Source organism: Clarias gariepinus, chromosome 10 (assembly GCF_024256425.1).
Source record: "Clarias gariepinus isolate MV-2021 ecotype Netherlands chromosome 10, CGAR_prim_01v2, whole genome shotgun sequence".
Lineage (NCBI taxonomy): Eukaryota > Metazoa > Chordata > Actinopteri > Siluriformes > Clariidae > Clarias > Clarias gariepinus.
The window spans coordinates 28,963,788-28,978,067 of record NC_071109.1 but is presented as its reverse complement, the minus strand read 5'-3'; the positions used below and the strand labels follow the sequence as shown (position 1 = coordinate 28,978,067).

At 37.2% G+C, this 14,280-nt stretch overlaps 1 protein-coding gene across 2 annotated transcripts in view; it reads left to right on the top strand.

Annotated features, from left to right (window-relative positions):
* nav2b (neuron navigator 2b) overlaps positions 1 to 14,280 on the top strand; it is a 111,118-nt gene that overhangs the window by 39,670 nt on the left and 57,168 nt on the right. For both annotated transcript variants that reach the window (XM_053505515.1, XM_053505514.1), the window contains exon 11: positions 6,998 to 7,093. In XM_053505515.1, the coding sequence (XP_053361490.1) occupies positions 6,998 to 7,093 (96 nt within the window). The remainder of the gene's footprint in view (positions 1 to 6,997; positions 7,094 to 14,280) is intronic.

Below are 14,280 nucleotides of genomic sequence, written 5' to 3'. Positions count from 1 at the left end.
GATTCTCCAGCTGAGAGAGCCAGATGTCTTGGTTTCTATCAGACACAGACAGAATGACTGTTTTACCTTTATACCCCAGTGCTGCTAAAATCTTGATTTTGATTGGCCAAGAGGTGTTGATTCATTTACGATAACTGCAGCTCGCACAGTAATGCCAGCTGCGATGCATATCAGACATTTGTGTTTGCGCCTGATTTAATGTTATAGCAACAATCGGAGCAGTTATGCTTATTATAGAAACTAGTAGGAGTCTGCAGTGTTGGTGCTCTGTAAGCTTTCCAATAGTCTTCAGGGCAGACGAGCGTTGCGGTTTCGCCGTAATACGACTCCTTGCATTGTTTTTGTCCTTCTTTAAAAGAAAGAAATAAGACAGGCGACAGGTGGGAACAAAGGAATTTTTATTTCGCAAATATTGTAAAACATTTCATTTGTCTATGATGGATCTTAATCAGTCCACTTAGTCATTAATTATTTTCCAATCATTAAGTGTGTTAGTCGTTGCTAAGAAAAGATGTGACGGCACGGTGGCTCATTGGTTAACACTGTCGCTTTGCACCTCCAGGGTTCCAGGTTTGATTCATTTCTTTGTGCATGCACTTTGTATGTTCTTCCAGTGCTTGATGGGTTCCCTCTGGTTTCCTCCCACAGTCCAAAGACATGTAGATTAGGTTAATTGGTGTTATCAAATTGCCCGTATTGTGTAAATGTTGACCGGAGTTCCTACCATGGTTGTAAGAATGAAAATAAATACAATGGTCACTACTGGCCTGCATGGTCTCTAGTTGGAATACAGATGTTCATGGATGGATACATAAATGGATGTATGCAAGCAAAGATGTATGATGCTTTCTTTATGGGGTTTCCTTGTTTTTTTTTTTTTTCATTTTGGAAAAGTTTCAAATGAAGCAAGAAAAATGACTTACTTTAGCACACTCAAAAAACAGCAAATATAGTTTTAACCATTTAAGGTTATTCTCCAATTGAACACATTTTTAACAGGAGAATCTTTATAACCTTAGATGCGCATTATATCAGAGATGCTGAAAAACTATGATTATAAGACATAGTTTCACTAAAACAACCAAGCAGTTGGTGGTTTTAAGAGCTTTCAAATCATTGCCGATGATGATGATGATGATGATGGAAATTTAAAACAAAGGAAATATCTTAGAAATATTGTCAAAGAAAATTGTGTGATTTTTATAGATGTTGCAAAAGACAGCAATGCAGTTCATATAAATGCACTTAATGACCCTGTTTTAAATGCTAGCCAAAGCAAGATGGTGAAATTGGACTGAGGAGGATGAGAATAACAGTTTATGAATAGACAGCTAGATTGATGGACAATAGTGCTATAGTAGTATACAAAACTGACACTAAAGTTCAGGTTACGTCTGGAAAATAACACAAATTAAAGTTTACAGGGTTAAAGTCCAATTCCCAGAGCACAACACTAACTGCAGATGTGGATGGCAACAATTCCATCTCTCAGCAAGCACACTCCCATTCTCATTTTTTTATGCTAGTGATGTAATTTAATACATCAGTAACATATTTCTGTATTAAAAAAGCATCTGTAATAATCAGCTCTAAACCGTCATCAAAAATAGCAAAAATCCCCTTCTAATGCAAACTTCTGACAACGTCCTAATCCCTCTTCCCCAGTCTTCTTGGCCTTTTGACCTGCACTTAAATGAGTAATGGAGGGTTGCCAGGTCAGAGCCAATGAATAACCCAGTTTGAACATCTCATGTTACTGACAAACTAACATCACAACCACTCTCTGCTGTTGTGCTGCTTAAGTTGGAAACACATTCATATTCCTAAAAACTAAACCTTGATGGTTTACCATAATCGGAGGGGAAAATCCTGCCTGAGTTTAAGGTTAAGAATAGCCTACATTACTTTTTTTTTTTTTTTTTTAAGAGAAGGGACCGATGGCAGATTTTTGACTCCGAGCCAACTGTGCACTGAAACTCAGTGCTATAAGAACACAATTTAGACCTCAGGCATTTCAGAAACTTTTAGTTAAAGCAAATAAAAAATACGAGACATCCTTTCACTGAGTGTGGATTTATGGCCACCCTGACACATGTTTGATTGTTTTATGCTTAGAGTCATAAAGGTTTGAGTTTATATTTTTAAAAGTTAGAAAAAATTTTAAGTACCAAAAAAGTTTATCTAAAGCAAAAAAAATGTCTGTTGCCTTGTAGACCTTTTAAATAACCATGTAAAAAAGGACACCATGAAGAATCCTTGTTTTTTTATTGGAATAATATGACATTATGACCAATACCAGTTGAAGTAAATAACATTGGTAACCAGCTAGATATCAGTAAACTGGTGACAGGTTATAGGCACCCAAGGCTTACTTATACCTATGGGGACCAAAGGCCAGCCTGTCCACTCCAAACCTACAGAAAAGCCAATGCAGCATTAATTGCCAAAAACATCAATGCTGTCCATGGTAGAAATGCACCAGAACACCCAGTGCACCACAGCCCACTGCACATTGGGTCCAGCAGGAAATGAGTTCAAGGCCACCTCCAAACTCACCAGATCTCAATCTGACTGAGCATACATGGGATGCACTGGACAGAAAAGCCACCTCACCACCCACAGAGCCAAAGATCTAACCCTTAACCCTAACCCAAAGGCCGAATCCACATTGCTCCAGCCCCTAACTGCTATGCCAAAACCAGGCCCAATATATAAAGTCTCGACCACCAGCAAGCTCCCTTCTTTGGCTTGACTCCTTGAGTGGTCATTGGTCTCCCTATTCCAAGTGAAGTTAACTTAGTTGTTTTTTTTTTCATAAGGACCTATTTATCGTCTTTTCTCTGGCCCCTTACCTAGAACCTTGCCTTGGAAAACGCTACTGGGCTATTTCACCACAGACTAAACAGCTTCTTAGATTAGAGGTACGGATTCAAGATTAAAGTCAGTAGAGGAGGTGCGGGCATCTGGTTAGGATGCCTCTGGCAAACCTCTTTGGGAAGATGTTCTGGGCATGTGAAACAGGGAGACGACCCAGGATAAGATCAAGGACTGAATGTAGAGACTGTACAGTATAAGAGCACCTAGGTATCCCTGTGGAGGAGCTGCAGGAGGTGGCTAGGAGGAAACGGGTCTGGGCATCTCTGGACAGACTGCTGCCTCTGTCACGCAGAACTGGATAAATGGAAAACGGATGGATAGATGTATGGATGAAGAATAATGATTATATTGTCATACATTAAACTTAAGATTTTAATATACTGTAGAAGTCTAAACTTGAATATCTTTATACAGTCCATCTGCGTTACATCTGCTGTATGTTTAATATTATGGAACATTTGAAAGATAAGTTAGTTCTTGTTGTCACTATTCCTATTGCAGCTATAAACATTCATTCCTCATGTTCTGTCAAGTAAAACATTTTTTTTTTTAAAAAGTGCAACAATTTTCAGAGAAAGAACAACAGCAGAAGCAAACCATAACATCTTCTATTCTGAACACTTTGCAATGTTGGAAAACTTAAAGTTTCAGATTTCCAGAAACGATAATGGGTTACGACCAGTGCATTAATATAAAAGTGTGACTTGCACCTGGAGCTGCTGCTATAGAAAACAAGTCGACCATTTGACCATTTAGAATTCAACAGCACTGTGGCATACAGTCATATGTTACGAGACATGAACCATCACTTCATTGCACAATTCAGCCATTAATATGTTTATCTACACACACCTGATGATTCATTCATCATTCCACGTCATCATAAAACTGACAAGTTGTTTGGACTTTCTCCCTACCTCCCTTTCTAACAAGTCTCAGATTAGTCGAGGCTACCCAGTGTTTAAGAAGGAAAAAAAGAGTCAGCAGTCGCACACATTTAAGTACAGGAGACAATCTGCTTTAGCCTGGAGTCATACACATCATCACAAAAGGTGTGTGTTACAAGCTTCCTGTTTCACTCTGATAAGTCACTTCCTGTCATTTTAGGGGTTTTTGTTTTGTTTTGTTTTTTTCCCCCTTTATCATATCAGGACACCTGTCTTGTTCCAAATGAGATTACATTCAGTATTACATTAAAGGAAAAAAAAAACACAGGGATATAATATAATTTTTGCCGTGTCTGTTTCATATACTTGCTGGCTCGTGTCCTCTTTAACCATTTAAGTGGATCTTCCCCGAAGGTGGATTTCGAGAACGCGTTTACAGCTGAATAGCACAAGCCGCTCAGGTCTATCCACCCATCCATCAACTCCCCCATTTATCCATCATCCTATGGCCTAAAGGCTTTCCCTACTGTTTCATCCTGCTCTACCTGGGCCCCTTCCCCTTCTTCAGACACACATTGTCTAACTCGTTTTTTTCCCTGTGCTTTTTTTTAATGATTTTTTTTTCTTACATATTATAAAGTTAAAAATGTACCATAGTCAAGAAGTCACTCTATTCCAAAAGAAGCAGAACTGTAGTTTTAGTGTACCATATGTATAACATTAATGTGGAGTGCATTTAAAACCCTCTCTGGCACACTCTCTGGCAAAAAACAAACAAACACAAAAATTCATTCATCAAATAAATGGCCCACATTTAGCATTATTTTTTAATTAATGGGTTAAAAACTTCTAACCTGGAAGGATAGTGGTAAAGCATAAACTTTGTGGAGGAAAATAATTATAATTTTTAGATCACTAAAACGCTTGGTAAAGTTGCATTACATACAATCGACAATAGAAATGAAAGTATGAGCATTTCCACAATGTGGAACAATGTGATGAGACTGGGAATAAACAGCCGTGTCCATAAGCAAACCACTTTGAAAAAAAAAACACTTCAGTTTGGTACAGCGCATAAAGATTGGACTTTGGAGCGACGGAAAAAGGTCATGTGGTCTGATGAGTCCGGATTGAGCGTATTCCAGAGCGATGGGTGAATCAGGATAAGAAGGGAATGCATGAAGAGAAGCACCCATAATGCATAGTGGCCACTGTACAAGGCTTTGGAGAATGAAATGAAGTCAGATGATGACCTGAATATCACATCTATGGAGTTTTTCCTTCTCTGATGGCATGGTTGTATAAAAGGACACAAATTGTGAAAAGGTGGTTCTGGGAGCAAGAGGAAGTGCATTTGGTGGCAATTCCTGGAATTTGAATCAATATTTTTTTAGGAGGTTTTGCACATTCCTCCTTACAGAACCGCTGTAACTCTGGCAGATTAATACGCCTTCTAATTCACACACACTTTTTCATATCGATCCACTGATTTTCGATGGGATTGTTGATTATCTTTGTCTTAAAGCTAATTTTGTTACAACTTTGGAAGTATGCTTAAAATAATTGTCCTGAAAGAAAACACAGCTGTGATTGCAGGTGTTACTTTCTGGCTAAAGTTGTAAAGAACGGGTTGCTTTAGTATCTCTAAATGATAAATGATCATTAAATGATAAATCTATATAAGACATTCCCTTAGAGATGGAACAGCAGTGGTACTGTATCCTGAAAACCGTTTAATAATCATAGATTTTAGTTTTTTAGAGAGTGGAGCGTATAGGCATTTATGATGGTCATAAAAGTACTAGGATGTCTAGCAATTTGGAAAAATCAGATGTTGCTGTGGTTGAATTCTGGGAGCCACTTATGCCCTCCATAAAAAGCCATACTTGAGGTTGAACGCACAATCTTAAAAAAAAAATTTCCCCAAAAGGGTTTTTGTTTACTTTGTAATCATACCTAGGGTTTCTACTTTCGAAGTTTGGGTTGTGTAGTAGCCAGTGTAATAAATTCAGTGGTAAAATCAGTCATTGTAGCTAAAACAACTGTTGCTAGCTAAATGTGTGATTTCCTCTAGTAGTGCGCGTCACGCTTTGGTAAAGTTGTTGGATAGCTTGTGGTTCAAATACATGCCAAAGATTATAATAAATGACATTTCATTTCACAATATTCTGTACTTAGCTAGAACAAATTTAACGCTTTCATCATTTGAAAGATTTTCCTCGGCCATTAAATTATATATTGCTAATGGCAACGCTGTGATACCTTCTGACATTGATGTAAACACTGTAGGGTAACCACCATGTGAGTCATTTCAGCACATGGAGAAATATCCATGATGTCAAGATGAACCATCAGAGCCTTTGTCTCAGCCCCATGTATCATAGCTTCAGGATTTCATGAGTGATCAGCCGCACTGTTTATCTGGAGAGCATATACTATAGGTGCTCATTGCGTCTAACATCATCAACATCTTTTTCTCCTGGTTTGCTCCTCCTTAACACTAACATCGACTTGGATTTCCTGGACAACTTGTTCGTTTATTGCACCTTCATTTTATAAGCGCCAGGGTGAGTTCTGCTCTCCTAGCCTGGGATTCCTTTGGATTATGAGATGATCCCCGATGTGTTAGAGCAGTTAATACGTGAGGAGTTTGTGCACGCACAGAAGACAGCTTGAAGTTAGTCAATATTTAGAAAGAGCGTGTGCCGAGGCGGAGTAAATAGAAGTGTTTATCGAGCAGTAGAGGATCGATACTTGCTCCACCTTCAGCATACAGGGTGGTTTTATTTTTTCAGGGAAGTCAACAATAAAATATTAGCTGGGTAATCACTGATTAAACGTGACATTACGCCTGAATTCGTCTGCTAATAGACGTGTAATAAAACTCCGAGGAGTCTTTCATCTTCAGATCTCTTCTCGGATCTTCGGCGTGTTGTGAAAAGCAGGTGAGAGACTTCGAGCTGCACCACAGGTTTGCGTGAGCCTGGCTTTATCAGGACCTTCAATAGTACCGCGTTATGATCGACTGTATTTCGAGATAAGGAGACCCACAATAACTGGCTTTAATAGGTTTAAAATCACTTTAGATTGCTCTATGTGTGTGTGTGTGTGTGTGTGTGTGTGTGTGTGTGTGATATGCTTTGTATATCATATTGCCATCATCACTGTTTTTACTCTGTGTGTGTGTGTGTGTGTGTGTGTGTGTGTGCACATGTTTTCACACACGTTTACAGCTACATGACAGACGGAGGGCTCAGCGTGTATGCACGTCGAACCCACAAACACTCCTCCACGCTTCTCCACTGCGAAAGCCATACTGACATTGACAGGTAGGATATGACCTATGACCTTTGTATCTTTTGACATGTGTCTACTCGTGTTCACGTGCACAGTCAGATCCACTCCACACGAGTTCTTTATTTCTTTCAAATTTTATTGCGTTACAGTTTGAATTACCGTAATGCAATATTAGAGATTGTATCTATTGTAGCTACATTCATTTGTGAAAAATTTAGTTCACGCAACATTGTTGTTTACAATTGTGATATAATTTCTCGTTTAGATCAAAGTGACATAAAATAAATTTTGTACAAAGTTTAAAATTAAGGTACTCAGTTGTATAACAGTATATATAGTTATTTCTGTAGTACAACACTAAACAGGTTGTTGTGTTATTAGACTGTTAGAAGACTAACTACAGACCAACAACAACAGAAAAGAAGAATAAATGCATGTTTTTTATTATCTCAGCTTTAATGTAATCAGTAATATTGTTATTTCAGTGGTGAAAATATGGTGAACTTATCCTATTAATAATCCTATTATAATTAATATTTCATTTTGTTTTAACAACAACAATCGTTTAATGGTGTTTGTTTACATTGAACAAGTAGCGCATTAGTAGCTTATTTTCAATTAGATTATTAAATCAGGCACATAACTGTTTATGACATCACTTTTACTCTACAATTTGATTTCACTTACGGTGCAGGTTAAACTTCAGGCAGATATCCAAGTTTCGATAATTTCGTTCCAGCCGGTTTTGCATGATGCTGTGACATAATTTGTACAATAATTGCTCATAACATTAATTTAGCGCCTAACATTGAGCTCTCAGTTCTGGTATTTTACATGCCCTCACCTCGGTATGCTGCGAATATGCTAATGTGGCGCTTCACATTACTGATTGTTATTAGCACCAACGGATTCAGAATATATAAGACAAACTGGTTTTAAACTTCCCGCAGGAAGAATAGCCATACATTGATCTGGCACAAGTTTACGTTCTATCCAGCCAGTTTTTTTGCATGATGCTGTGGCATAATCTGGTTGGACAGACATACAGAGAGACAGATACACTGTTTTCAGTTTCTGGTTTTCCAACGTATGAAACATAAATAACATTCTGATCAATTTTGATTTCTCACGTTTGATTTTCTTTTGATTCTGTAAAGCTGCTTTTCAACAATAACCATTGTTAAAAGTGCTATACAAATAAAATAAAATTGAATTGAAATCATTAAAAGAGTGAGTTGTGACCAACATAAAGACAAACCTTTCTTTTATTTATACAGTATAGATTCCTTTTATCATTTGCACAACATCTCAGGCCATCTTTACCGACACCTTCACAAGGAAATACAGTATGTTCATAATGTCTGTATGATCATAGCCAGGTCAGTCCTGCTGTTGCAATACGTCTCTTTGCAGTAACAGAGCCTCTATTGTTAGTCTAAAAAATTTTAATGATGTGTGTATGAGCGCTCACACAAACACACACAATCATCAGCTTGTGTTTTTCATCTTTTAGTTCATAAACGTCTGGTTTGGCCTTGTTATGTCTACATTATGTCTACAGTGTGTGTGTGTGCATAGATATGCCTGGAGCATCTTTATCAAATAACAATCAACAATGTGCTCGAACTGCATTTTCAAGAACACAAACACATACATAAGTGAAACTAATTCGAGACAGCCGTCATCTTTATCGTTATTAAAAACGTCTGAAGGGAGTGTGAGTCACTGACAGCCAGAGAACAATGCAGTTAACAGGCAGTAAATACACCAGGAGGAAGAGATGATAAGCTGAAGCTCAGCACATGTGAAACACTCACGTGTGTGTGTTCAGTGTGGGTGATCTGATGGAAGCACGTGTTAACGTAGAGATATATTAGATTTTAAATCGATGAAAGAAAGGTTGAGAATTCCCACAAGGCAGAATCTGGTGCTCTTTAGAAAGATCTGTTCTCGTTCAGCTATGCATCAGTGTCTATTAGTAACATGATAGAAAATACTTAAACTATATTAAAAAGTATCATCTTAATCGTTCAACAATCGCTTCCAACTACATACATTATAAAACTCAGTATTATCAACTCTTGTTGAATTCAGCGAATACTAATAAATAATGTTAACAATGTGCATGTATTAATTGTTGCTTATCCTTGCATCTGATTGGCCGTTAGGGGTCTGCATAACAGCAAGGCGCTGACAGGTTTAGGGTAATACAAAGCTGTTGCTATAGTAACAGCTCATACACAGAGGCTTGTACAGTGGAAAACTTCACGCAACTGATGTTTACTAAATAAAAGATTTAAAAAAGAAAAGTGCAGTTAAAGAGAATGTGCTGTATAATTGCGGACGTTTTGTGGAGATGTTTATTTACCACTTATGGAGGACGTCTGGGTTGTCAATCTGAGTGAGTCTTCACTTCATGGTAAAATGACAAGCTGGGATTTATGAGAGAGAGAGAGAGAGAGAGAGAGAGATGTGGTTATGAAATGATTGTTTATTGCAACTGTATAATAAGTGATAACTGGAACCTGGAGTGTCTTCAAAATCTAAGCAATTTAATAGTGTTGTGTCGTTGATTGATAAATGAAACACTTGTACAATGTAGTTGTATAAAAATAATGCACCTTAGGTCTGTGAGTGTAAGTGGTTTCTTCACTTTACTTTCTTCACCAAAATACAAATGCATTGATTATTGATTCGGTGCATGACAAATAATATACTGTTTATAAAAAATAATGGAAATATAATGGAACATTCATCCCTGTTTGACTTAAACTGCACTGTATATATACAGTAGATAGATAGATAGATAGATAGATAGATAGATAGATAGATAGATAGATAGATAGATAGATAGATAGATAGAAATTATCAAGATTTGTTTATTTGTCATATGCATGTCAACACAGGGCCAACAGTTCAATGAAATGCTAAGGATAAGAAAAGCCATCCAACGTGTGTGTGTGTGTTTGTGTGTGTATTTTTATGTAAGCATGTAGAGTATGTGTGTATATAAAAGTGAGTGCATGTGTTTGTGTATGTGTGTTATTGCACATGTACATTACTGTACATTAAACCTACACATGTCTTTACATTAGGTTTTTATTACACATTATTGATAAATAAATGCAAAAGTGTCTTAGTGCAGCCATTCCGTTAAAACAAGGATTTTAGTGTTCTTCAGCTATACCTTTAGTCATCTTCACTATAAAGAATTGTCTCAATCACTTAAAATTGAATTCTGTTTGTTCATTGATCTACTTGGATATTCATAAAGGGACATCGAAGGATTAAAAGATATAAATTATTTTTTGTTTTGGCAAAATAATGCAAAACTTTTGTAAGATCTCACAAGAAAAACTTGGTAACAGATTGACAAGTGTTGTTTTTTTAACATTATTTCCTAAGAAATGAACAAAAAATAAATAAATGTGGCTTTAGAGAATTGTCTAGCAGTAATGCTTTTACACTGACCCAGATATACAGTTCTCCCCTGCATGTGGTCAAAGATAGATTATTGCAAGATCTCACAAATGTTTTGCATTATTTAAAAAAAATAATAATTGTTTTTTACTCCTTGTTTGTCTGTTTAGGGGCTCTATACACTACATAAGAAGGTCAAAACTAGTCTTAAACACAGTTTATGGCCAAAACATGGTATTGGTGCTAAAAAGTGTCTCACCTACAGTAGGTGAAAAAGTAAATTTTCAGATAGGATCATGTAACACAGATTTTCATAATACTTAATGCTTCTTATCTCTGATCCACGCTTTGTTTTTTTGTAAATATACACACACATTTATATTTTTATCAGACAAAAAGAAACACATTGCTAAATACAATTTCATGTTCTTTTATGTCTGTAGTGTCCGTAACTTTTTTTGAATACAAATCTTTCAATGATCTTAATCGTCATTCCGATAAAACTTGGCTAATTTAGATTTCACATGAAAAGACATAAACCTGAAAAGTGTATTATTCTAAAATGCCAAGTTGTTAAAATATTGCAACATGAATTTGACATGGTTACGGACACTACAGATATTTAGCTTTTTAAGCTTTTACCAAAAAAAGAAAAAAAAAACTTAGGCAACATTTCCACAGGTCATATGCTTCTAGTGTCAGTACTTAAAAAATATATTTTTTAAAAATATGAATAACTTGCATTTTAAATTATCATTTGAAGCAAGACAGTATAAAACTGAACACTGGCCATTTTTAGGAAACATATGAAATCATCTCTCCAAAACAGCTGAAGTTAGCAACTTCAAAGTTAGGAATTTTTTAAGGGGAACAAGATTGGTCACCATGTTGCATAAACTTTAGAAATAGCCTTAACATTTTCTGTATTAAACATGCACCATTAATAAATAGATAATACTCTGAACACTTCAAGACATATATAGTGCTTTTGATTCGTTCAGACTAAATAAAAAGTGCAACAATTAGTTTCATGAGCAAAGTAGAGTTTTTACTAGCAGGATCATTGTCTAGCTTCTCCGCCAAGAACATTTTCTTGCTAGCGTGTAGTATACTGTACCTGTTCTGAAGATTAATGATGTTCACTTTCAAAGCTGTTTCAACAAAACTCTGACATTACAAAGATGACAAGAGTTACAGTTTATCCTGTAGCTTAATCTACACTTTGATGACAATAAAAGGTGTGGATTTGTTGGTTCCTTTCACTTGGTGAAATTTAAATTCATGAATTTCAAGCCAACAGAAAATCAGAAGGTAGGTAACAAGGATGGGACGAACTGCTTGCTTGGAAGTAGCTGTATGATTTTTGTGATTTCTTTTTTTTCTTTTTTTTGCGTGCTAGGATTTTTTGTTTGCAATATTGTCATCTCTGAAATTAACATTGTGTTGACAGTTAGGCGTCAAGGTGGCGTAATGGTTAGCACTGTCTGCTTGCACTTCCAGGGACTGAGTTCGATTCCTGCCGGTCTGTGTGCATTAAGTTTGCATGTTCTCCCCGTGCTTGTTGTGCTTCCTCCGGGTACTCCGGTTTCATCCTAATCCAAAGACATATAGATTAGGTTAATTGGCGTTCCCAAATTGCCCGTAGTGTGTGTATGTGTGTGTGCCCTGCGATGGGTTGGCACCCCTTTCAGGGTGTACCCCGCCTCATCTCCCCACCATAGCAAATGTAGACGATGAGTGAGTGCGTTTGTGTTGACAGTTAATTTAAAAAGTTGTGTCTTTCTTTTTTGTTAGTTCAGGACGTAGCAAACTGAAAGAACATCTAAAGAAACTTAATATAATCCAAGAGGAGGAGGAGGGGTGTTCGGTTTTGCTTTGGTTCTGCCTCAGTTTGAGACAAAGCAATCTCTCCATATGTGACCTACACTTCTGCAACCGATTTTTCAACAAGATTAAACATCCCAGTATATTTAAGGGGGTGTTTCCCTGGTTTGAACTGGTATCATACCCAAGCCTTATGTGTGTTTTTTGGAGAGTGAACACACACACACACACACACACACACACACACACACACCTTGACATAATAAATATTTGCTTCAGAGAGCCATCTTTGCATTCGAGCACCAAATGTTTCCCTAATAAGGACATGCTCTCCAGATCGCCCAGGTGTGCAGCGGGTAGTCAGTGCCCAGGTTCTGTCAGTATCTGAGCGTTTCAGTACGAGCGATGCAGTGATGATCTAAGTCCTGTTGAAATGTTGCCTCAGGGAATGAATCCAGCCGGAATTCCTGAAGTTTTCGATATCATGTATAATTTAAAGACCTGGCTGTCTAAGAACTGCCTGATAGCAGGTGGTGTAATAAATCAGTAGGGTTGTGTTTTCTTTTTAGGTCTTATCGAATCCATATCCAAATTTAAAACCTTATGTATTTGAAGATGAAGCAGTGTGAGTGATAGTCGTCCATCTCCTTCTCTTCAGATTTAAACCCATGCTATTTTTCTTTATGGTGATTTTTTTTTTTGAGGAGGTGTAAGGAGTCTCCAGTGTTAGTGCCTCGTAACATTCAGAGATAAATCTGTTTAAGTTTTCCAGTATGGTAAAGATTTGCGGTCGGAAGATATTTCTTTTATCTCTCTATTAAGCTGCATTTTTTGTCTTATAAGCCTTAAAGGGAGCTTATGCACATTTATATAAATTTTTGGCTGTTCAGATGGATTTACAGTGTGAGTGTTCAAATAAATTAACCATTCCCTGTTTTTTGTATTGGCCAGGGTGTAAACAAGACAATTAGATTTTCCCACTAATGTGACCTCATAAAAGGAGAAACCCTCATCCTCACGTGGTTTAGCAGTAGTTCTTTTACATAAACACTGAAATGGCAAGTGGCGACACAGTGTTGTAGTGATTAGAACCATCGCTTTATACCTTCAGGGTCCGGGTTCGATTCCCGCCTCGAGTCTGTGTGCGTACGGTTTGCATGTTCTCCCTGTGCTTGGTGGGTTTGCTCCGGCTGTTTGACTAATTGGCCTTCCCAAATTGCCCACTGTGTGTGTGCAGGATAAAATAGATAGAAGATCAGGGATGAATCAGTGATACAGAAGAAGGTTGGGGTATAAAACAAAAGTACATTGCCTAAACAGTATTTCAGCTGAAGTGTTAACAGCGATGCTGGGAGACCTGTGTTAAAGAAACAGTAAAATACGGGACCTTTAAAAGTGAGAGACTGACTGTCTATAGCCGTTATAAGTGATAACTTGTATACGAGATGTTCTGTAACATTAAACCTAACTATGAATGGAGAAAAAGCATCCATTTTTTATAGGCGGTGCGTATTAAATGCCAGTGATTTTAAGGCTGATAGTTTAATATTTGCTGCGATGTGTTTGTGTAAAGGAAAGGTTTGTGTTCAGTGTATCGGAATTTGTGCTAAATAGTACAATATAGCTGTTTATAGGAAATAAGGTGAAGTTATTTTGAGGTAGGGTGGTGTAGGCTTGGTTGAGAAAGCGGGACAACCCTACTGGCAAGTGAAAATGATATTAAGTGTTCACTTTGTAGTGTGTACGTCTCCTTTTGTCTGGTAAACTGAGCACAAGCCCTTCAGCATTGGTTTTTGTCACATACTGGAGGAACTGGTAGTTGTATGCGTATGTGATTGATGTTGCTAGACTATTTCCTATTTTTAAATATGACAAAATCACCTTGGGGGAATTTTCTGTGACCCACACACACATACACTCGGGCAACACACTCAAATACATACCAATCATCGCACATGGTCCAAAATGACATCAT